The sequence below is a fragment of the Pituophis catenifer genome, unplaced genomic scaffold (assembly GCF_029215685.1).
Source record: "Pituophis catenifer annectens isolate HBS135680 unplaced genomic scaffold, rPitCat1.0.hap2 SCAF_7, whole genome shotgun sequence".
Classification (NCBI taxonomy): Eukaryota; Metazoa; Chordata; class Lepidosauria; order Squamata; family Colubridae; genus Pituophis; species Pituophis catenifer.
Window position 1 is genome coordinate 64,674,490 of NW_027256887.1, and position 24,047 is coordinate 64,698,536.

At 42.7% G+C, this 24,047-nt stretch overlaps 1 protein-coding gene across 6 annotated transcripts in view; it reads left to right on the forward strand.

Annotated features, from left to right (window-relative positions):
• The window catches only part of RBFOX2 (RNA binding fox-1 homolog 2), a 221,536-nt gene that overhangs the window by 146,328 nt on the left and 51,161 nt on the right, over positions 1-24,047 (forward strand). For 4 of the 6 annotated variants that reach the window (XM_070947652.1, XM_070947651.1, XM_070947654.1 and 1 more), the window contains exon 4: positions 21,275-21,421. In XM_070947652.1, the coding sequence (XP_070803753.1) occupies positions 21,275-21,421 (147 nt within the window). The remainder of the gene's footprint in view (positions 1-21,274; positions 21,422-24,047) is intronic. The other 2 variants (XM_070947653.1, XM_070947656.1) reach the window with 1 other exon arrangement.

A 24,047-nucleotide genomic window follows, 5' to 3' on the forward strand; every position in this document is an offset into this window, starting at 1 on the left:
ACCCTTTTTATTTGTTGCATTGATTCCTGCAATTTGCATGGAATTGTCAGCTTTCTCCTCAGTCCAAACATTAGAGAACACACAGTCCTTTTGGTCCATTGTTATATTCTTGTTAAGATTACTCAATATGGGATTTCCAGTTAGTGCTTCAAGTCCTATCTAAGTTCTATTTGATCCCCTGCACTCACCATCCTTAGAGTATGTAATTTGGAAATTGACACTCCTAATATCTGTAAACATCATCTAAAAAAACGTGAGAGGGTTCTCGTCCAAGATCTGCAGCATCCAGATATCTTTTCGTTGCATGTAGGTCTATTTTTTTAAAAACAAATGAACCCAGAATTCCAAAGTAGACATAAGGCAGGTTGTCAAGATCTGCTCAAGTAGAATATGTATTCAGAGCCTCCAATAGCATTTTTGTATCCTTCCAGAAGCCTAACATAGGGTGCAAATCTAGATTAACTGTCACAGTCAAAATGAACTAAGGCATGTATCAAACTAGAATACAAAGCACAGAGCTTCTCCTTAATGCACATCCTACTAGGAACCTTCGCTACCTCTGACACTTAACACCTCCTGAGGGACAATTGTACTGTTTCCATGTGGCCCTCCATCAGGCATTGACTTATGTGTTCAGCTAAATTGTCTTTTGGTAGGAAGGTTCTACAGAATTTGTCCTCAACAAAAAAATTAGCAACTCCTGCTTGTGAAAAGATCATATATCCAGGGCTAGGTCTGATATGTTCCACTCATAGATGTGCTTGCTCTGTTGTACAAAAAAGACTTACCCAGCAAGTCCAATACTTCCTTATCCTATAACTGAAATAGGGACTTCTAACCTGACACCCAAATTTGTTTACCTTTATGCAGTTTTCTTATCAACAATATGGAAGTGGTTTGGCATTGCCTTCTTCTAAGCTTAATTTTGAGCTAACTTCTCATAAGTGGATTGGCTTTCCTCGTGCTTACAGAAATCCACCTTCCCTCATCCCTATTGTGAATTTTCCTTAGCTTTACTTCTCCCATTTTGACTTTAAAGTTGTTGATTCTATCAGAAGCTTATGCTGCCATCAGCATCACTCTCAGAATCATTCAAGCTACTCCTACCCCATCTGGGGTGCTGATTCTCTCGAAAATATAGCCAGACGTATACAGTTCTGTAAAGATAAACCTGGATTTTAAAACAACTTTTTCTCTGAAGACTTGAGTTGCAGGGGATCTAATTAAGAATATGTTCTTCTTAGTTGACATTGTTTTACAGTCTCAAATTGGGCAACATGCTGACAGATTATCAAACTGAAAGCTTTATCTATCTGTTAAGCTGTTGTTAACTCTTAACTTCCTAATAAAGAACATTATAGTAAGAGCACATGGTGGATTTAATCTTTTAATGCTTTCAGGTTGTTGTTTTTTAAAAAAATGATACTTTCCTTCTATACGGAGTACTGTGATTTTGATTTCATAAACCTGAATGTGAATTCAAAAAATAAGGATCTTTAGCATCATGCAGTTTTGTCTGTAAAAACAGCTGGCTTCATGAATTAGGAGGACTTTTAAAAAAACATGACAGCAAGTAAAATGACGTGACTGACATTCAGAAACAGGGAACAGTCATAAAATGATAAAAAAGACAGTGTATCACCTCATATAGTCCAATGTTTGAGGCCAGTATCACAAGCCAAATATAGTAATAGCAAAGCAACATGTCATTGGTAGGTATAAAAAGTCCTATGAAATAATATGCAGAACAGTAATATCAATTCCAGGAACATGGTTTAAGTTTTTTTGGCATAGGAATACGTGAGAGCTGTCACTCAAGAATAAAAGAGGCAAATCCTGGAAATGAAACTGGATCTTTTCTATGGCAGTGCTAAGCTGCATATATGTATATTTTAAAGTTGGTTTCATCTTCATCCAGGCTTGTTTTATTTAATAAAATGAGGAGAGGATGAATAATATGAGCCTTGACTTTAGTTACCAGCTGCTGCCAAGCCTCCCTTTCTTCTTCCATATTAGGAGATATCTTCAAGTATACTTCATAAAAGAGCACTGTTTTTCATCAGCTAATAGGACTGTAATATGAAGAGGAACTTCATATGTCACTTATAAAATGAGTTAGAAGATTGCCTATTCATTGCCCAACTTACATATTGGAAATAAATTGGAAGTCAGTTTGCTACATGCCCATAAAGAGATAGATGGAGACGGACACACACACACACACACACACACACACACACACACACACACACACATTTCACTGATAAATCAGTAAATATCCCCAAGGTATCACAGAAGGTAAAGTTTGGAAAGGTTGTTGGAGAACATCTAATCTATATCCTGCCTATGCAGGAAGGCAAAACTATAATATCCCTGACAGTTGGCCACCCCGGCCACAGTTAAGGTGCACCTACCACTCAAGACAGACTGTTCCATTATTGAACAGCTGTTAGGATTTTTTTTCTTATGCTCATCTTAGATCTCATTCCTTGTAATTTAAACCTATTGTTTATTTTTTCTGAACAATTCAGACCAATTCTGCTTCATCTTGTACACATCTATCTGCCTGTCATATGCTGCAATCTTTTCTTCTCCAGGCTAAACATCCAACACTTTCAACTGTTTCTCATACAGTAGCTTTTCCTGCCAGCTTCTTTATTAACTTGGTTGTTGTCCTCTAGTCATGATCTTGTCTATTTATCTATCAGATTTACATCCCACCTTTTGGGAGCAGCCCAGGGTGGTGCATATAGTACTCCCTGTGTACTTTTCCTTGCAACAGCAAACTTGTGAGGTAGATTTGGCTGAAAGAAGGTGGCTAACCCAAAGTCACCCAGTGACCTTTCATGGCTGACTAAAAACTGCCCCCACCAGTCATAATCAAATATCTTAACCATTGTGTCTCACTCTGCTCAGTGCCCTTCCTAACATGCTATACTCAGAACCATACATAATGTACTTGGTACAGACAGATGGATACACAATAGGGACAAACCTGTCTTAATCTTGACATTATACTTCTGCTAATGTGGTATAGTACTGCATTTGCTTTATTTTGCAACTGCATTGTACTGTTGGCTTAGATTTGGCTTGTGATTCGTCCAGATTCTTTTCACTTGTATTGCTGTCCAATTTGGAAAAACAAAGCCCTGAGATACATTCCTTGGCACTTTCCTCTAGCCCAGGGATCCTCAAACTTCTTAAACAGGGAGCCAATTCACAGTCCCTCAGACTGTTGGGGGGCCGGACCAGCTGGGTGGGCATAGCTAAGTCTTCATGTGGCTGGGTGGGCATGGTCAATTTAGCAGTTCATTAAACAATATACAGCAGCCCCCTTTTCTATTCTTTTTAATACTGCATTGAAGTTTTTGCTCTAGGGTTTTTTTTTTTTTTTTACCGGGGGGAGTGGTTGGCAATGCCTGGGGAAGGAAAGGCATGCTTTCCACAGGTCTCATGGGTATATTTAAAGGGCCAGCTAATGCCATTGGTGTTGGGAGATTCATTAGTGAGGTGATAGTGACTGTGCGATGTTCACTGGTGCAGTAACTGGAGTTGGTAAATTGACAGGTGTGGTGAGTGTTAACTGAGTGTTAACAGAGAACTCATTAGGCTGGAGATGTTAACCATGCTCAAAACATTGGCTGGGGGAATTCTCTAGGGAAGCAGCTGTGTCCCAAGTGTGTCACAGGTCCACCGCTTGTTCTGCCCCCCCAGGCCAATGCCCCTCCCCTGCATCACCCGCCTCCAGGACTTGCACCAGGGTGGGCAGGCATGCCGGTGGCGCTGAAGATGATGATTTTTTTGCAGGCTGCGGCAGCCAGGCCTCCGGTCGCATGGCTTCCCTTCATGCTGTTGCCGTTGCCTCCTCACCATTCCAGCCTAGGGCCAAAGCAAGCCCTTCCGCCTGGAGCTCTGCCCAGGGATGCAGGGCCAGCGGAAAGCAGCATTTCGTCGGTTCGGTTCCCCTGGTGGACAGACCGCCTGTGAGGCGCAGCCAAGGCCAGTCGTTCAGGGTCTCAGCAGAATGAGCAACCAAAGCCCATCTCCACCGGCACGCCTGTCTCTCTCCCCCCTTTCTCAGAAGAGCCACTCGCCAGGCCTGGGTGCCCGAGAGAAGTGCCGGTTGGCTATTTTGAAAGGGACAGGAGCGGTTTATGCAAGCTGCAGGATACAGCCTGAGCCTCCTCGATTGGGGTGCATTCCTGGGAATTGCTGCCTGGCCCGGCCTGGGTGTTTAGAAAAACAGTACACTGCGGGAAGGGGAGAGGAGGAGGGGCCTTACCCAGAGGCCAGCCGGCAGATAAAAGCTGCAAGGCTCTGCCGTAGTTCTTTTGGGAGAGCCGTCCCTGTGTGGCACTTAGGTCCCTGCCCAAACTGGCCAGGAAGTGGCACGTCACCTTGCGCCTGTCCTTGTCCTCCCGTCCACCCACCTATTCCTTGACGTGAGCAGAGACTGCTGGTTGAAGCGAGGGGAACCACAGTGCTGGGCTCCCACAGCTGCGAGTGCCAAGGCATAGCTAGAATTGGAAGAAAGGCTGTGCGGCTGTGGCGGAAAGAACCAGAGCAACACCAGCAGTTTGGATGAGAAGGCATGAGCGAGGCGGTGGCTGCTCTCACTGGTAGCTGAGCCTGCAAATTTCTCCTTTGTTGGTCATCCGTTAACAGCCATGTCCATGGCTTTTTCACTACCCCTTTCCCCCAAGCCACAATTGAATAGAACAAAATAGCAATAGCACTTATATAGACATATATACTGCTTCATAATGCTTTACAGCACTCTATAAGTGGTTTATAGCTTCAACATCTTGCCTCCAACAATTTGGATCCTCATTTTACCGATCTCAGAAGAATGGAAGGCTGAATCAAGCTTGAGCTGGTCAAGATTGAATTCCAGGCTATTGGCAGACTTAGCCTGCAATACTGCATTCTAACCACTGCCCCACCACAGCTCTAGCCCTATCTGATTCAATGCATTGACAAAAACATCTGAATCACAAGTGTTTTGGTTCAGGAATTCACCATCAAAACTATTCTGTGAGTGGAACAATTCATGGACCAAATCCTTTACGTATCTATAACTATTCTATACCTTTTTCCAGTGATGCTTGTGGCATCGTCCAGACATGGGTTGCTTCAGTCGGATCTGCTGTTGGCTGAGTCATAGTTTTTTGACTATGCCCTTTGCTCCTCCCTTTCAGGCTCAGTTTCGACTCAGTCGGCCTGAGAGAAACATCTCTTGCAGATCTGGCTCTCAGCCCAGGTCTGTTCGATTCCTTTATTTTATTCTAAGTTTTTTGACCTTTTATTTTTATTTTTCTCTTTTTACTTTTTCAAGGGTACCGGTCTACTAGGCTATTTAATTAATTGAGCCTACCAGTCTACCCAGCCTTTTTTGGAGCATCCTGGTCTACCAGGCCTCTTTGCTCCTGGCGGCCGCCATTTTGGGCGGCTCCCTTCACACGGCCGTTTTTACTCTTTTTGGTGACATTGAGCCCTATACCACCAACGAAATGGCGCACAGGGCTCAGAACGCTGTACCACCAATTTAAACAGCAATTCCTGGCAACAGCTCCAGGATCGCTTATTTCGGCCGCCACCGCCCTCAGCACCATTGAAACACCGACGATCAGCCCTTTGGAGCGCCGCGGCATTTTAAACTGCATCTTTTTGCTGCTTTGCCACCAACGAGCTTGAGAGAGAGGTTTGGAAGCAATTCCTCGATCCCTCATACCATCAACGAGGTTTTCTTCTAGTGGAGAGTTGCAAAGTTACTCCTTTCTCTCTCCCTGTGGCATATTCCAGCCATCAGTTCTTGGAATCATGGCTGTGGGTGCTAGATAGTGACTGCCTCTAGGCCACCTGGACAGTCACTCTTGAGCAGAATACTTCCTGCTTATGTGTGTGCTGGCTGACATTGGTCTTCTCCGACATAGCCGCCACCGTTTATTCCTCCACATGGCAAAAGTGAAACTACTACTTCTCTAGCCGACATCTTGGTCGCAGTGAGTATAAATTCAACATGGTGGATCGCTCTTCCCAAGGGGAGGGAGCTGGCAAGTCCACGGGAAAGAAAGCCACTTGCAAACACAAGCACATTTCTAAAGCGGAGGAAAAGGATTTGGAAAAAAGGCACAAATCCATAGAGAAGCAGATAACCAAGGCTGTTACAAATGTGCCTGATACAGAGGTTTCTAATCTTCCCACCACTCCTTCCCTCCCTATTCCTGCAGTTAACCAGGCTTGGTCATCAAAAGGGACCAATGATGATCATGATGAAGAAGGCACAATTCAAAATCCTTTTGCATGCCAATTGATTAACCCTACGACTCCTGAATCTGGTAGGATTTTTACAACAACAGCCTCTGCAAGGGATTCTCCCTTACCAGAAAAAACCCCAGAGGACCCATTTAAAAATTTACTGGAAGGATTGCACATCCTTATTGATCAGGCCATTGCCTCTTGCATGGCCGCAGCTTTACAGGGTCATCACTCTAGATCAATAATTTCAAAACATTCCTCTCAAATAAGAGGTTCTCCTGCAGCTAGCCTTACTGGCTCTCATTCTCCTGCAGCTTCCAGAGCAAGCGAGGCATTTGCCTTTGATGAAGAACGTCATTCTGACTTATCAGATGATGAAGGGGTGATTCCAGACACACCTGCATTTACAGGTTTATGTCCCCCAAATAGATTCAAATCCTTATTGTATAAGGCACGAATCACTGCTGCATTAAAAGAGGATGCTTACCTCAAAGAAGCTCAGGAAGTTCAACAGGGACAACCACAGGGTCTTTTCTCTGAACCTCTTCCTGAACAGTGTTTTATTCCAACCCCACAACTGTTCATAGATGTGGGCAAAAAGCAATGGTCCAGTCCTGCAACCCTATCCTCTGCACATGGTAGAGATAAAAAGTATTATGCTGTAGCACCTAGGTTTGTCCAACTATTGCAGGTTCCCCCAGTGGAGAGTCCTGTAGCAGCTCTTTGCTCTTCCTCTTCATATGTGGCAGGGGATAAATCTGAAGATCTACGACCGGAGGATAAGAAATTTGATATTCTTTTTAAAAAGAACCATCAAGCTGCAGCATGGGCAATTCAAACGGCTTCCTCGGCCTCCTTTTTCAATAGAACCACTATTTTGTGGCCTCAGCAGTTGCAGGCCAGGGTACCCCCTAGTGAGGCTTGCCTCCATCAGGATATCAACAAGATTATTACTGCCACTCAATTTTCAGCTGATGCTACTTTAAATTCAGCTAAATATGCATTTAGAGCTCTATCCTCTACAGTGTCAGCCCGCAGGCTGCTCTGGCTTCACCAGTGGCCAGCAGATTTTAAGGCAAAATGGCGTTTGGCTGCAGCTCCATATTCAGCAGAGAAACTGTTCGGTGAGTCACTTGAGCCGCTTCTCATTGAAACACTTGACAAGTGAAAAATTCTGCCTTCAGTGACTAGACGCGCTGCTAGAAGGCCCTCCCCATTCTACAGGAAGACGTCCTTTTGTGCCTATTCCCAGGGAAGCCCCTCCCATCAAGTTTACCTGCAGGGGTCTAACCGACCATCGGACAGTCAATCATTTCGGGACAGGACCAAACAATTCCCGCAGTCTAAGCAGTCCTTTCACAGCTCTGGCTACCGTCAATCCCACGGTTGTAAATGACTCACCGCCCACTCCTCCAATTGGAGGCTGCCTGGCCCTCTTTGGGGACAGGTGGGGAAGCTCAACACCAGATCTTTGGGTCCTCTCAGTAGTAAAATTCGGCCTTCCTCTAGAATTTCTCTCCCAGCCTCCAAACCACTTCATTCAGTGCTCTCCTTTAAATAGCAAGACCAGAAGACAGCTGATGGAACAAGCTATTCAACACCTCCTTCAAATTCACGTTATAGAGGAGGTTCCTCAAAGACAGTGGAAGCTGGGCTATTACTCCATCTTTTTTGTAGTTCTGAAGCATTCAGGGTGGTGGAGAACGATTCTAGATCTGAAGTTCCTCAATTCATACATAGTCTATTGCAGATTCAAAATGTGCTCACTAATCTCTATCCTTCAAGGGATTCGTCCCAATGATTTTCTAGTTTCTATAGATCTCATGGAGGCTTACCTTCACATTCCCATTCTGTCAGCACATCGAAAATACCTGCGCTTCAGTTATGCAGGCAAACATCTGTAATACTGGGCTCTTCCCTTTGGACTGGCCTCGGCCCCAAGGTGTTTCACAAAGGTCTGGAGGTCGTAGCTGCCCACCTACGGCTGAAACCGGTCAGATTCCAGGCATATCTGGATGACATTCTAATTCAGGCTCATTCTTATGACCAAGCCTTAAAAGATATGGACCTCACAATTCGGACCTTGAACGACCACGGGTTCCTGGTCAACTACAAGAAAAGCCAGTTAGTTCTGGTCACCAGAATTGTCCATCTTGGCGCCATCATCGATTTGATGCAGGGAGCAGCCTACCTGCCCTTGGAACGAAGGTCCAACATATGGGAATTGGTGACCCAAATTCACCAAACCTCGTCAGTTCCCTTGGCCACTTTGTCCAAACTCCTAGGCAAGATGGTCTCATGTGTTCAGATCGTTCCCTGGGCACGCCTTCACGCTCAACATGTACAGTGGTTCCTGCTTCCCTTCCAGCAAAAGCGTCAGGCTCACACCATGACCATGGTCAGAGTCCCCCTCTCAGTCAGGCGATCGCTACATTGCTGGACATTGCCTTCTCTAGACAAGGGATGTCTCTTTGCAGATCACAACAGACTCGTTCTCACTATAGACGCCAGCCTGTCTGACTGAGGAGCCCATCTTGAATCACAGGTAGCGCAAGGCCGTTGGTCAGACAAAGATCTGTCCAACTCTATCAATTGGTTAGAGTTGAAGGCCATTCGCCTAGCCCTCAGACATTTTCAACGGACTGTACAAAACCGCCATGTCCTGATATTGACAGACAACATTTCCACAAAGGCACATGTCACCCACATGAGGGGGGACTCATTTGAGGTGACTCATGGAGGAATTGTTTCGACTTGGCAAGTGGGCCGAGTAACATCTCCTATCCATTCGAGTGGACCACATAGCAGGGACAGAGAACATCCAAGCGGATTTTCTCAGCAGGACTCAAGTGGACAACGCCAAGTGGCAGCTCCATCCAGACATATTCCAAAAGATATGCAACAGGTTCGGGACTCCGACCATCGACCTATTCGCAACGAACCTGAACAACCAACTTCCTCAATTCTTCTCAAGGTTCCCGACACCGAGGGTGGAAGGGGTCAACGGTCTCTGACTCAAAGGGCCACCTGGAGTTCACTATGCCTTTCCTCCGCTACCCCTAATTCAGGCCCTGCTTCGGAAAGTCATCACCAACAGGAGATTATCCTCGTGGCTCCCCATTGGTCATGTCGCCCATGTTTTGCGGACCTGGTCAGTCTCTCCATATCACAACCTTGGATGATTCCATCAGATCCAACTGACAGCTCCAACTGACTGCCTGGCACTTGAAAGGGTCCTTCTAAGACAGGACAATTATTCTGATAGGGTTATCCACACCGTGCAAGCCTGCAGATATAGATCCACAGTAAGGCTTTACAGTGCCACCTGGCTAACCTTTTATAGGTGGTGTAAATCCCGCCAGATCAACCCACTTTCAGCCTTCGCTCCTCAGATACTTGAATTCCTTCAGGATGACTTAGACTGCAGTCTGGCCCATAGCACCCTTAGAAGACATGTGGCAGCCATATCTACGGCCTTGTCCGGTGCCACTTGGGTGCCCCTTACTCATTACCCAGTTATTTAAAAAATTTCTAAGAGGAGCCAGTCTCTTACGGCCCTCTTCCATACATAGATACTCCACTTGGGATTTGCCCAAGGTACTTAAGACATTAACTGGGGTCCCTTTTGAGCCTCTCCAAACTGTCCACCTCTGTTTCCTCATTCTCAAAGTAGCCTTTCTAGTGGCCATAATGTCAGCTCAACGCATATCTGAGCTGGCAGCCCTTTCTGTTAGAGAAGATCTCTGTGTTTTCCGACCAGACACTATTGTCTTACGCCTGGACCCCTCCTTTATCCCAAAAGTAAATTCCCCTTTTCACAGGGCTCAGGAGGTTGTTCTCCCTAAATTTTGTCCAAGGCCATCTCATGACTTGGGAGTGGAGGTGGCACACTTTAGATGTGCGGAGGGCTCTCAAAATCTACATTAAGTGGCCTTATTTGTTTTGTTTTTACCAAATTCATTAGGGTATAAATTCATATAGGAAATATATGTTAACATGTAATGGTCCTAGCGTGACAATTGGTCACTGGATCAGAGCTTGCATTGCCTCGGCATATCAAGCCTAGGCGCTTCCTCTTCCCGGTCGCATTACTGCTCACTCCACGTGGAGCGCAGCTACCTCAGCGGCCTGGGCTACCCAAGCCTCCCTTGAGGTGGTCTGCAGGATGGCCACCTGGTCCACTCCTTCACCATTTATTCACCATTATAAATTAGATGTTTTCGCTTCAGCTGAAGCATCATTTGGTAGGAGGGTATTACAACAGGTGCATCAAGCTGGGGTCTCTTCGGCATCCCGCCCTTAGGACTGCCAAAACTTTGGTCTGGACGATGCCACAGCCATCACTGGAAAATAGGCATTGGTCTTACCTTGAATGCCGATTTTCAGAGACACTGTGGCATCGTCCAGCCCCTCCCTCTGTCTCAGGGCCTGTTCTTGACTTTTTCTTATGTCTAAGGAGTTTATTTTTCCAGTTGCCGCATTGGACCGGTCCCTATCTCTAACAGTGTTGGTTCCTGTTGGAGATCTTTCTTGGGGCCATCTTCGCCGAAACTGAGCTTGAAAGGGAGGAACAAAGGGTGTGGTCAAAAAACTATGACTCAGCCAACAGCAGATCTGACTGAAGCAACCCATGTCTGGACAATGCCACAGCGTCTCTGAAAATCAGCATTCAAGGTAAAACCAATGCCTATTCTCTCTTCACCCTCAGACTATAGCTATGCTAGAAAATTAAAGACAGAGAAATCCAATATAATATTTGCGAATGATAAATATTACCTTATAATCTGCCAATATTTTTCTTAAGTACTAAATCAAGACTGGAGAAAGAATATTGCTAGGACCATTATATGTTAGCATGTTCCTACACTTGACACACCAAACTAGTTTACAAATGACAGAAGAGAAAATTGGGTAAGCAAAATCCTTCTAGCTGTATGCCGTTTGAAAAAGGCAGGTTTGCTATTTAACAATTTTATGGCTAAATTGAAGAACAAACGTACCAAACGTACCAACTCATGTTGCATCCTTCCTCATCTTCAGAGTATTTTGGGCAAACAATACGAAGATATTCATAATAAACCTTATAAGTTTTTTGGCAGTTGCAGCTTGTACTAGCAAATCCTCTTCTATAAAGCCAGATATGAGTTATTTTAGTAGAAAGATAAGGAGATTAATAGGGATATATGATGATAACTTACAACTACTTGAATCTTGCATAGATTAAGAGCTAAATCCATATTGTCCTCCAAAAGGATAGTTTATATGCACATTTAAATTTTATTCACTGTAAGCAAAGCAGAACATAATGTGGTTTTCTCAGTTCATCCTTCTAAGCCTTGATATAGGGTTGAGGCTTTAAAATGTAATGCCTTCTCAACATTATTTTTTAAAAAATATCTTATGCTTAGATTTAGATTCTTTTAAGAATGTGCAGAAAGTTTTTATTTATTTATTTATTTTATTTATTAATCAAATTTCTATACCGCCCTACTCCCAGAGGACTCAGGGCGGTGAATAGCCAAGATAAAATACAGATAGTACAAATATTAAAAGTCCCTTAAAATTATTAAATATTTTGGCCGAAACACAGATTAAAACACCCAATTTATAAAATCAAATGAATTAAAAAATTTAAAAGAGGAGAGTTAGGCCAGGCCAGCCTGCTGAAATAAAAAAGTTTTGAGAGCACAACGAAACGTGCGCAGATCCGGGATCCTCCGTATCTCTGGAGGCAGCTCGTTCCAGATGGTAGGTGCCCCCACAGAGAAGGCTCTCCCCCTGGGGGCCGCCAGTCGACACTGTTTGGCCGACGGCACCCTGAGAAGCCCCTCTCTATGGGACCGTACTGGTCGGTGAGAGGCTATTAGTAGCAGAAGGCGGTCTCGTAAATACCCCGGTCCGATGCCATGGTGCGCTCTAAAGGTGGTAACCAAAACCTTGAAACGCACCCGGAAGACCACCGGGAGCCAGTGCAGCTCGCGCAGGAGGGGGGTCACATGGGAGCACCACGCCGCTCCCATAACCACCCGCGCGGCTGCATTCTGGACCAGCTGGAGCCTCCGGGTGCTCCTCAAGGGGAGCCCCATGTAGAGAGCATTGCAGTAGTCCAGGCGGGAAGTAATGAGAGCATGAGTGACCGTATTTAACGAGTCCTAATCCAGAAAGGGACGCAACTGGCGAATCAGGTGAACCTGATAAAAAGTCCCCCAAGTTACACACTGATAGAGTAAACTTTGAATTATTACATCCTGATTTCCTCTGTAAAGTTGAAAAATCATGAAAAGAAAATAACTTGTTTTAGCAATCAGCAATGCATTTTCCAAATCTTGGGAATAAGTTTAAATATCCCAAAAATCATTGCAAGAAAGAATGCTCTTGGTTTAAAAATTAACTTGGGATTCTGTGACACATCAATGGCCGTTTAAACTTGGGGACCTTAACACAGATTTAGAAAATCGGATGAATTGTCCAGTAGTTTCTTTGATTATCCATTGAAGCCCTAAGCCCGTGATGGCGAACCTATGGCACGCGTGCCACAGGTGGCACGCGGAGCCATATTAGTGGGCACGCCAGCTCAGCTCTGGGGCACATGCGCGCGCCGGCCAGCTGATTTTCAGGCCTTCTGGGCCCACCAGAAGTAGGGAAACAGGCTGTTTCCTGCCTCTGGAGGGCCTGGGGGCGGGTGGGGAAGGCCCGTTTTTTTTTTCTTACCTGGCTCCAGATCCTCTCTGTGTATCTGGGAACGGCGAAAACGCTTTCCCACTTCCTTGGAGGCCCTATGGAGGCTCAAAGGGCCCATTTCCCCACTCCCGGTGGGACAGGAAGTGACGTTTTTTTCCTGTCCCCAGCCTCCAGAGACTCCTAGAGAGGCTCCTACAGACTCCTAGAGAGGCTCCTACAGACTCTTAGAGAGGTTCTGGAGGCTGGGGGCAGCAAAAAATGTCACTTCCTGTCCCACCGGGAGTTGGGAAATGGGCTTTTTCAGCCTCCGTAGGGCCTCCAAGGGAGTGGGAAAGGCTGTTTTCGCCGTTCCCAGATACACAGAGAAGATCTGGAACCAGGTAAAAAAGAAAAACGGGCGTACCAGGCCATCATGTGCCAGGAGCGGGGGGGGGAGGGGGAGGGGGTTGCGCACACATGCGCGTGGGCACGTGCGCGCGTGACCCTCCCCCGCCCCCCCCCCTCTCCTGGCACGCGATGGCAAAAAGGTTAGCCATCACTGCCCTAAGCCATCCAGCCCTGAAGAACTAGGACTGCTAAAAGTGGTTGTTGTCTCCTAGTAACAGTCACTGTGCCTGTATAATTTCTGTTCCCCACCCCCCCAGTAGTAGTTAATTTGGTATATAAAAACATGTTTGGCAGAGAGCTGAATATGGTAACATTAATGTCTGCTGAAATGCAAGTTCCATCCTTAATATTATTATCAGCAAAGCATCTTATTTTGGCCGTAGCTGTCACATTTAATTCCAGTATTTTAATAACCATTAAATATCATTTCTTTCATTATAAGCATACATCATTACTGGAGTGTATATTTGCTGCTAAGATAAGCCTGTTGGGGGAAACTTTTGGGAATCCCAAAAAATCCTTTAAAACGTTGGTCACATTCTCTATCACCGCATCACCAGTTTATTGATTGTAATGAAAACAAAAATTAGTACAATTTCTGTTGATTAGAATCTTGGACTAAACCAGAACTGTTGTTATAACCCTCTTTAATTATTACAACAAAGATCTATTGATCTCTAATGTGTATAAATGTTCATTGTAAAATTGTATGTGCACTATAATTATTTTGGAGGTTCATGTACCAGAAAACCAAACATAATAAACTACTTATTTTGTATCAGAATCAGCCAACATAGAACTGTTCATTCACATACAAATAGAACTACCGTATTTTCCGGCGTATAAGATGACTGGGCGTATAAGACGACCCCTGAATTTTCCTGTTAAAATATAGGGTTTGGGCTATACTCGCTGTATAGGACTACCCCTCTTCCAACGCACACCAAATAAAAATTAAAAAACATCAACTGGCTCACCCACAATATAAAAGCAGCTGTGCTAAACCCAAAATGGCCCCTGAAACAAGCAGGAACCACACACAGCCACAACCCCCCCCCCAAAAAAAACAACTTTCGCATTTTACACACACACAACACAACACAACACAACACAACTGGCTCACCCACAATGTAAAAGCAGCTGTGCTAGACCCCAAATGGCCCCTGCAACAAGCAGGAACCTCACACAGCCACAAAAAGCCCAAAAACCCAACTTTCACACTTTACACACACAAAATTCCACATACAGCTTTGTGAGATTTTGTGTGTTTGTGTAGTTAGAGTGAAACACTACAGAAACACACTAAATCTCAGAAAGCTGCACAAATATTATTTTATTTTATTTTATTTTTATTTTTATATGAAAGCTAAATTTAAAACTTCCTAAACTTTAAATGGCTAGGTCTAAAAAAGAACAATTAAAAAAAAAACCCAATTAACTATTTTTTTAAAGCTCCCAAAGTGGAAAAAAAACTTACCCAATAGAACAGGGGTCTCCAACCTTGGCAACTTTAAGACTTGTAGACTTCAACTCCCAGAATTCCTTAGCCAGCTTTGTTTTGCTGGCTGAGGAATTCTGGGAGTTGAAGTCCACAACTCCCTGCCTGCTTCATTGCAGGCAGGGAGTTGCTTGCTGATGGAATGGATTCAGGCAAGCGAAGCAAGGCAAGCAGCTAAAGTGAGCAAGCTGGAGGGGGAAAACTTTTTTCCTTCTCCATGGCTCTGGTGATCCCAGCTGAGTTGCCTGATTAGCAGATCGTCAGAGCTTGGATCGCCAGAGCCATGTGAAAGGAGAAAACTTTTTTCCTTCTCCATGGCTCTGGCGATCCCAGCTGCGTTGCCTGATTAGCAGATCGTCAGAGCTTGGATCGCCAGAGCCATTTAAGGCTCGTCAGAGCCTTTCAGGCTGGTCTGCCTGGTTACAGGAGAACGACACCCGGCGTATAAGATGACCCCCGACTTTTGAGAAGATTTTCATGTGTTAAAAAGTCGTCTTATACGCCGGAAAATACGGTAAACTTTATTCCCCCATGTGCCTGTTGTAATTCAGAAAGTTTCTGATGTTCTTCATGTGAATGAGAAAGTTGCAGGTATATCTTAAATGGAATGATACCTGAATAATTGAAAAAGAGAGTTGGGGATTTCACTTAGAACTATGAGTTAGATAGCATGACTTGTGAGGGGCTTCTGAATTCTAGGTAAGATATGCAGAAAATTACAATCCAGTTACAATTGTAATGTAATCACAATTTCGTTCTATAAACAAAACAAAATTTGGTATTAGGGAATAATTAAATTCATTTGTTGCAATTAAGTATATTATGCAAATTGCACATATTTATTTCTAAAAATTCTCACTAATTTTAGTAAATGAGTAAATAGTTTATTTAATAAATCTCCAGACTTAATCTCCAAGAATACTGAACAATGAAGTTTAAAGAATTGAATCAAAAATTTGGAACCCAACTTGTTTCTTACTTTTATTTACAGATTCCTTCTGTTGTACATCTTGTCTATACATCAAAATTCGAGTTAATTTACAGAAAGTCCACCACACAAACCATAAGAGAGGGTTGAGGAACGTTGGTCTTGTCATAATTGTTTTTTAAAATCTTTTGGATTTTTTTTAGCTGATGTCCAGAACAGCTAAGCAAAATGTTCCAGGTTTTAGTTCTGCCAAATTGAGTCTGAGCCAGAAGAATTTGGTAAATGTTTTGAGACACAGTGCACATTCCTAGCCAGTGGAAATTTGGCTGTTCTCTTCCTTAAGATTGGGAAATGTCTGTTTACATATAGTGTCTAGCTGAGAGCTGTTGGTTCTTGCCTAAACAGCTTCAGTTCTAACAATAATCCATCTCAATCCTTGTAGGCAAACCTGATTTTGACTGTACATATTTGATTCCTTTCCAGTTATCATAATAAGCCAGAGGGGACAGAATCTCTGCTTTCCAGTCTAATTTGAAGTTGTATTTTATCTGAATTGAGCTGTTGCTCTGATGCTAGAAATTCAAGATTAGCTATGGACATTTTTCTATTCTCAACGGTTATCTATTACATGAATAATTTCCCCTTTAATAAACTTTCTACTCTGGCCTATCTGTGACTAATTTTTTTTCAGTAAAGCTCATTTACATATATATTTCTGTAATTTAACATAAAAGATCTCAGGAGAACAAGATCTGGCCGTGGATGTAATATTCTCTTACTAGTTTGTTAGGATTATGAATTGTGCAGATGTCATGAAGACACCTGATCTAGACATTCATCTTTGTTTGAGCCAGCTATATTCAGTCTCCATCAGTTGCTCTGTTGATTTATCTTCCGAGAACAAAGAGAAGCCAGAAAATAAAATTGTATTCTCAACCCAATATTGGAAATGAATTATATAAAAAACCTTGCAGCTCTTTTTATCTGTTAGCAGGATAACACTTTGAATACAGAATGGAATGGGGCCAAATATGATGTGGTAGGAGAAGCTGGCAGTTAAAAATGGGCTGAATCCTGAGAGGAAAAAAAATTCAAAATTCTCCCCTCAAATATCATTGGGGGATGGGCTGTAATTAAGAATTCTAGTAGCTGATCCATTTTAAGCCCATTTTCTCCCTCCTTTTGCCTGGCCTACAGAGTCTTTATGCTTTTTCTACCTTATTTAGTACAAGATATTCCTTTAGTACAAAAAAGCCATGAGCCAAAGAAAACCTCAATGTTTTTGTTTTGCTAGGTATACTTTCAAGGAGAGATAGATTTTCTGGTCCCATTATTCCTCTTTGCCAGTGCAATAATATCCCAGGCCTAATAAATACTGTTTGTTTTAAATTCTGTGAAGAAATTATGTTGAATTATACAGGGAGCAGACTTAATATGCAAAATTTAATTGGTGATATATAGTGATATGTTATAAGGGATCTTTATTCACAGTATATTTATTTTGCTTCTTTCAACCTTATTCTTTCCTTTCATATTTGTATATTATGCAGTGAACGTAGAATGTAGATATATTTTCTGTGTAGGAAGATTATAAAGATCAAAACAGCACTTATATAAAAGTCAAAATTTTGTATTGGAGAGTGGCTTCTTGAGGCAGAACTATACCTTATCTTTCATATTATATACACTTAGATGTTAATATCACCACTTTTTAATTTTAATTTTCCCCTCTAATTAAAAAGAAGAAGGGAACAGGAAAGGGGAAAATACATTCTCTCTCCCATTTTTTTTGATACCTTTCCTCATATTTTCTATGAAGTCATTTAAATGTCTCAAATATTACAGGGACCTTGCAAAAGTGAATCAATTTGTAAGAGATGATAACAATGCCAATTGCTCATGAAATATAAACACAATTATGTTTGTGTTTCTAATTCACTGATAGTTAGCACATTATTACTTGATGCCACTACCAAGATTTTAGGAGTGTAATTAGATGAAGAAAAACAGCAACTTAAGTTTTATTGGGCAAAGAAAAATAAAATAATAAAATAAAATTATTACGGTAGTTAATAAAAAAAGAAATCCTAGTGTTTTCTTCTTTAAACAGAACACTTTTCTAGTTTTATAGTATTTTTTATTCAGGGTTTGTTTTTGTTTTTTGCTGACATAATTTTGATATAGCAGATAACTTTTTCAGAAATGACACACATATGGTAGGCATAACTTTTGCCTTGGAAAGAGCTTTTGTTTCTTAGATTTCAATAAGGAGGCATGTTTTAAATGCTTTTCCAAATTTTATTCCCAGTAGTTCACTGAACCAAAAAAACTTGAGAGGTCTATCATTTCAAGGGAAAAATGTCATTTCATTGCAGATTTATATATTATCTGATAGACTACATGAAACAGAATATATATATAAAAATCCTGAAAGATACATGTTTACTCATATTCAAATTTACAGGGAAGGTAAATTCAGGAAGGTCCTATTCTTGCTATTTCCAGTAAGAGCCTCCTGTAGTAAAGCTGTTTTCTCTACCATATGAAGGAGCATTTACTCAAATGTCTCTCAAACATCTCTTAGATTTCAGATTCTACAATTTATTTGTGGTTTTATTTTTTATTGGTTGCAACTGATAGAGGTCTGTTCTTTATAAATAAAGATAATATTACAAAATAATATTTTGTAATATTACCCACAAAAAAGTGGATGAGACTTTTTGCTAATAACTCTTTTTCAGTCATGAAGCCAGGTAAGCAGTTAGATGAAACAGGCAACACCAGAAAGTCAAATTTACTGCCTATTTATTTTTTTGGGGGGGGAATGTCAGTTTACTCTTGTTTTCATGTCAGAAAATGTCTAACATAGCTAAAAATCCAAAAGAAATTTCAATAATTAATAATCCTTATACATCAGTAAAAACAAGAGAATTACAAGAATCATGCACAATTTGCATGATTTTGAGGAGTAGCTATTGAATGAAGATCTGCCTGGCACCATAAAGATGCCTGTGGAAGAGGTCAAGAGGAGCAGACACATCCCTGGCAATTATTCATACTACCCTAGGGAAACCTGTTATCCTGAACACCATCAGTTTTTACATTTTCCCAGTTCCCTCCCTCTATCTGCTCCATTTGTGACCAAGAATGAGGATGATGGGCAGAATGTCCGAAGCCATCTGGAAGGCTGTATCAGCTTGCCAATTTTACCATCTGTTGCAAAGAGCTCACAATTTGGAAATTTGCATTAGCCATGCTTCAGAGTGTGGAAAAAAAAGCATTTTGAGGAGAGAGACTCCTTGGACTACAAAAGTTAAATAACATCCATGGGTTGTTTTGGGAAACTATTTACTAGTTATTATCTGCCCAGATGATGGATGAGATGTCATGCATTCTGTCCTTCCCGGTGGATAATTTTACCCTGGAGAATAGAGGACTCTGACAGAGTTATAAAAATAAAACTGCCAAGCAATATGATGTCATTTAATCACAAGCCAGCCTCATTGATTCTCCCTTTAGGATGCAGCGCGCATTTGTTTGGTGATAATTTTGTCAGTGTTATGAGGAGGGAAGTGGAAAGCAGCTGTAAATAGTATCTTTGAGATGTGATCAGATGTACCTTTGTCAGGAAACTTTTACGTGTTTTGTATTTGAGGCTGATTGAAATTGATTCTTGATTGAATGGAATTAGTTTATCCCAGCTGTTTGGTGTCTTGTTTTGCATTGCGTGGCTACAGATGGTAAGACAGAGTTAGTGTTACATTCATTGCTTGATTGAAGCAAAGCCAAAAGCCACTCTTGCTGCGCTCAGCACACTGCCTTATGAATGTTGCTGCTGAAGGGTTTTTGTGAGTTCTGAAAAGCTCATGGACAAGTCCAAGGTCATGTCTAGAAGAGAGAAAGTAGGAGAAAAGAGCCTAGTGCTAATTACAGTATCTGGAGAAACCTTTTCCTCCCTCGTAGATATTTTTTAGTCCCTTATATGCAATGTCTTTAAATTAAATCAAGGAAAAACATCAGTTTGCCGTTTCATTGAACAGAATTCTTAATTGTTAGAACAAATATAAATATGTTGCTGTGTCAGGTTATTTCAGCTAGATAGATATTAAAATAGAATTTGTCTCAAAAAATAAATTTTCCATTTTGTATTTTTTCCTTACTTGAGATAGCAGACTATATACAGTATAACAATCCCCTGCGCTTTTGGGAAAAAATCCTTCTAGCAATGTTGTGATATAGGTAGACTGATAAACCTTAGATTTGCAAGCACAGCAGGGACTTTGAATTCTGTGCTCCCTAGTTTAAGTCCACTATAAAGTACAGCTCTTTTAAAATCAGTCAGTATTAATTATTTAAAATACATTTAACTAAAACAGTTAATCATGTAAATTAATTGGAATGGCTAAACTACATTCTTGAATTAATATTAGAATATTAAGAAGTAGGAATCATTTCATTGTGCTTTCCTTTGTTATAACTGCTTTGAAGACTGATGTGGTTCTAAATGGATATATTTTTCAGATCTTACCAAAACTAGATTTCTTAATACAGTTGATTTGGTTTGGTGCTTGTTTGCTTGTTGGACTCTGACATTAGTGGCACCCCAATTCCAAATGTAGTAGCATTTTTCCTGCTGAAATACAGATCTATAATTAGTTTGATTTCCACCACCCTTCTGCCTCCTGGGTTGTGTAGGTGGGGGAATAATGGGAAGAATCAAATAGGTTTTGTGGTGATGACATAACAGTTGTTTTGGGGAATCATATATTAGAAATAATGGGGGGCTAAGTAGGTATTTTGTGTGATTTCACAGACTGCTTCCCAGTCCATAAAATTGCCGTACAGCATTTGTGTATGACAGCATTGGGTTAAAGACGTATTTAATTATATCTGGTTATAATTGTACGTTATGACAGGAGTTATTTATGAAACAGTGACAGGATCTCATTGCTATCATAGATGTAGGCAGACCAAATTGTCACAGCTTTAGCCTCATTTTTAATTTACAAATAAAATGGCCTACACTATATAGGGTGACTAGTATTGCAACAAGATAAGGCCAGTGAAATCTTTTAAATACACTAAAATGCCAAGTAATAACTATTAACAATTGAAAACTTTTAGCACTGGAATATTAAAAGCTGAAAAATAATGGAAGCATGCCAGTAGGCTTTTAAATTTAAGAAATCAGGACAAGGTTAATTTCACAATAGGCCAATTTATTTAAACTGGTAGAAGCTGAATATATCATTTTAAGAAAAAAGTGTTGAGTTTAATTTACTAATTTACATGAAATGCATTGAGAGTCCTAGATATTGCCTTATGGAAATTTTCTTACTATTTGTTATATCCATCTTTCACATCAACAAAAGATTGCCTTTTATTTGAACTGTTTTTATGAAAATTTACTCAGTTGCTAAATTGATGTAGATATTTTAATGTGCAAAACATGAATTGATTAACAAATGAATCACGGCTGATTTTTGTGATTATCTTTTTCTTCTTTTTTAAAAAAATGGCAGCAGACAGAAGGAGGGGCACAGACAGATGGCCAGCAGTCGCAGACACAAAGCAGTGAGAATGCTGAGAGCAAGTCTACCCCAAAGCGGCTCCATGTGTCCAATATTCCTTTCCGTTTTCGGGATCCTGACCTCCGGCAGATGTTTGGGGTATGTTAGCAATATCCACAGCTAGAAATCTAATATTGATTGATTATCCCACTTTATTAATTTTACAAATCTCAAGGTGGTGAACTTATCCAACACACCTGTTCTCCCCCACAACAACAAACCTATCAGCTGAGTTGAGCTGAGAGAGAGTGACTGGCCCAGAGTCAAGGCAGGATTTGAACTCATACTCTCCTGCATTCTAGTCTGGTGCCTTAACCACTAGACCAGTCAAACACACTGCAGGCCCTGCCCATCCCGGCCCCACAAAGGCAAAAACATCCTGATACATCCCGATATGGCCCGCAATGCGATCAAGTTTGACACCCCTGCACTAGATCAAACTTCCAAAGCTTCAAATAAAGAGTTATTACATGTTGCCCTGTGTCCAATGCTTCTGGATGGTCTTCTCAGGACTGCAGATGTTTTCCCACAATAGCAGTGAAATGCACATATTCATTTGTATTCCACCAATGAATAAAGGTTTCCTTGTACACATTTCTTTCATCTCCAAGCTGTGGATCTAGGTGCTAATGTATGAGTGGGAATTAATTATTCCTTAATGGTACAGGTAATCCTCGATTCTCCAACGAGAGGGAAAAACGTCAGTCATACTGGGGATACGTCCCGTCCAGCCAATGACCGAGACCTTTGAAAGCCAAGGCACCGCCCCTTTGAGGCCGCCCCAGTTCTTCGTCTCGGTCTTCGCCTGACAGGACGTGATCCTCTCCTGACGAACATTTTTTTCCCTCAATTCTAGCGTTTTTCAGCGATCTTCTCCTATCGGCAAGTAATTCGAGCGGCAGGCTGAGCGCCTGTCAGCTGGAGGCTCCCTTTGGCTCTAATTGTTGCTGCGTTTAAACGGCATTTGCCAAGCAGCTTTTCCCCGCCGTCGGAGGCTTCCCGCCACTGCCTGAGTCGCTCCTGTAACCTGAGGGCTAGCGACTAATTTCTGCCTCCTTTTATCTCAGACGGCACAACGGGGGGCGATCTTTAGCGTATCGGCTGGAACGGAGGTCAGCCGAGTTTCCAGCAGTCGCTTTTAGCCGGAGGGCTTGCGACCTTGCAGACTGCCTGTGGAGCGGAGCTTTGGCCGTTAAAGGAGTTGCCTGGCCTCTGTTTGTTTTTGGCGCCATTCTTGTCCGTACTAATTGATTTAAGATGGCGGCCGCAAGGCAAAGTTCGGAGGGGCATTCCTCATCTTCTCGCAGGCGCCACCCCAGCGATCCCCTCGAGGGATCATCTTCCTCAATGCCCCCCCCAAGTAAGAAATCACGATCTAAAAAGAATAATAATCAATTGGCTACAGCCGGGGCTTCTCGTGAGGAGCAGCGCAGGCACAAAGCAATGGAGAAGGCGTTTTTGAAGGCCCAGAATCAGGCCTTGTATTCTGAGCCTCCCTCTGCTCGCCCTCCTCCTGGATCACTCTCTCCCCGATCTGTGAGAGATTTATCACCTGACATTCTAGGAGATGTTCAAACTATTTCTCCTTCTGAGCCTCAGAGACTTTTTCAAACTATGCCTGACCCTGGTCATGCTTCAGCCCTTCCGGCAGCTCCTCCTCCCCCTCCTCCTCCTTCTCTGCCTCCCACTCCTATGGCTGATTCCTTGGAGGCAATGATTTCTAGAGCTATCCGCCAGACTATTTCTGAATGCCTTAACCAGACTCCAGTTGTTCCTGCAGTTACAACCACCTCTCAACCTGGGGCAAGGGTTCAACAGAGTGCCTTACTTGACAATGAGCATCCTGACATTCTGGCCTCTCCGGATCAGGCCTCGGTTTCAGAAGGGGAGGATTATCTAGACCAGGCCTGGTCAGATGATGAAGGATTGGGGCCTGACCAACCGGCCTTTATTGGACTTTTCAAACCACATCTCTTTCGTTCTCTGTTGTTTAAAGCTATTGCGGTCACTCGCTTGGGAGCCTCTCCCCCTACTGTTGCTCCTTCATCCTCGACTGATCCAGCCGCTGCCATGTTTGCTGAACCTACCAGTGAGCCCGAGACCATCCCGGCTCCTAAATTGTTTCTTGATGTGCTCCAGCGTCAGTGGGCTTTGCCAGGGGCTGGTCCTAGCCCAAATGGTTTGGATAAACGCCTCTATAATTCGGCTCCTCCTCTGTCAGATATTCTCCAGGCTCCGACTGTGGATCCTCCCATTGTGGCCTTAACGGATTCTCCTCATCCCACTGGTCCCCCTGAAGAATCTCTTCGACCCGAGGACAAGAGAGCAGAAAAAACCCTCCTGAAGGGGCACCAGGCTACGGCTTGGTCCATTCGGGCTTCGACATCAGCATCCTTCTTTAACAGAGCGGCCTTGCTATGGCTTAAACAATTACAAGCCAGACTTCCTCTTTCTGACGCAAGATCACACCAGGATCTGAATAAGATCGCAGCGGCTCTCGAATATTCAGCTGATGCCACACTGAATTCTACTCGTTTTTCGGCCAGGGCTTTAGGTTCCAATGTTACTTCCCGCCGTCTCCTGTGGCTCAGGAACTGGCAGGCCGATATGCGCAGTAAATGGCAACTTGCTTCGGCCCCTTATTCTAGTGGGCCACTTTTTGGTTCTGCTTTAGAGCCCTTACTTGTTGAGACCAAGGATCGGCGCAAAATCCTTCCTCCTGCCT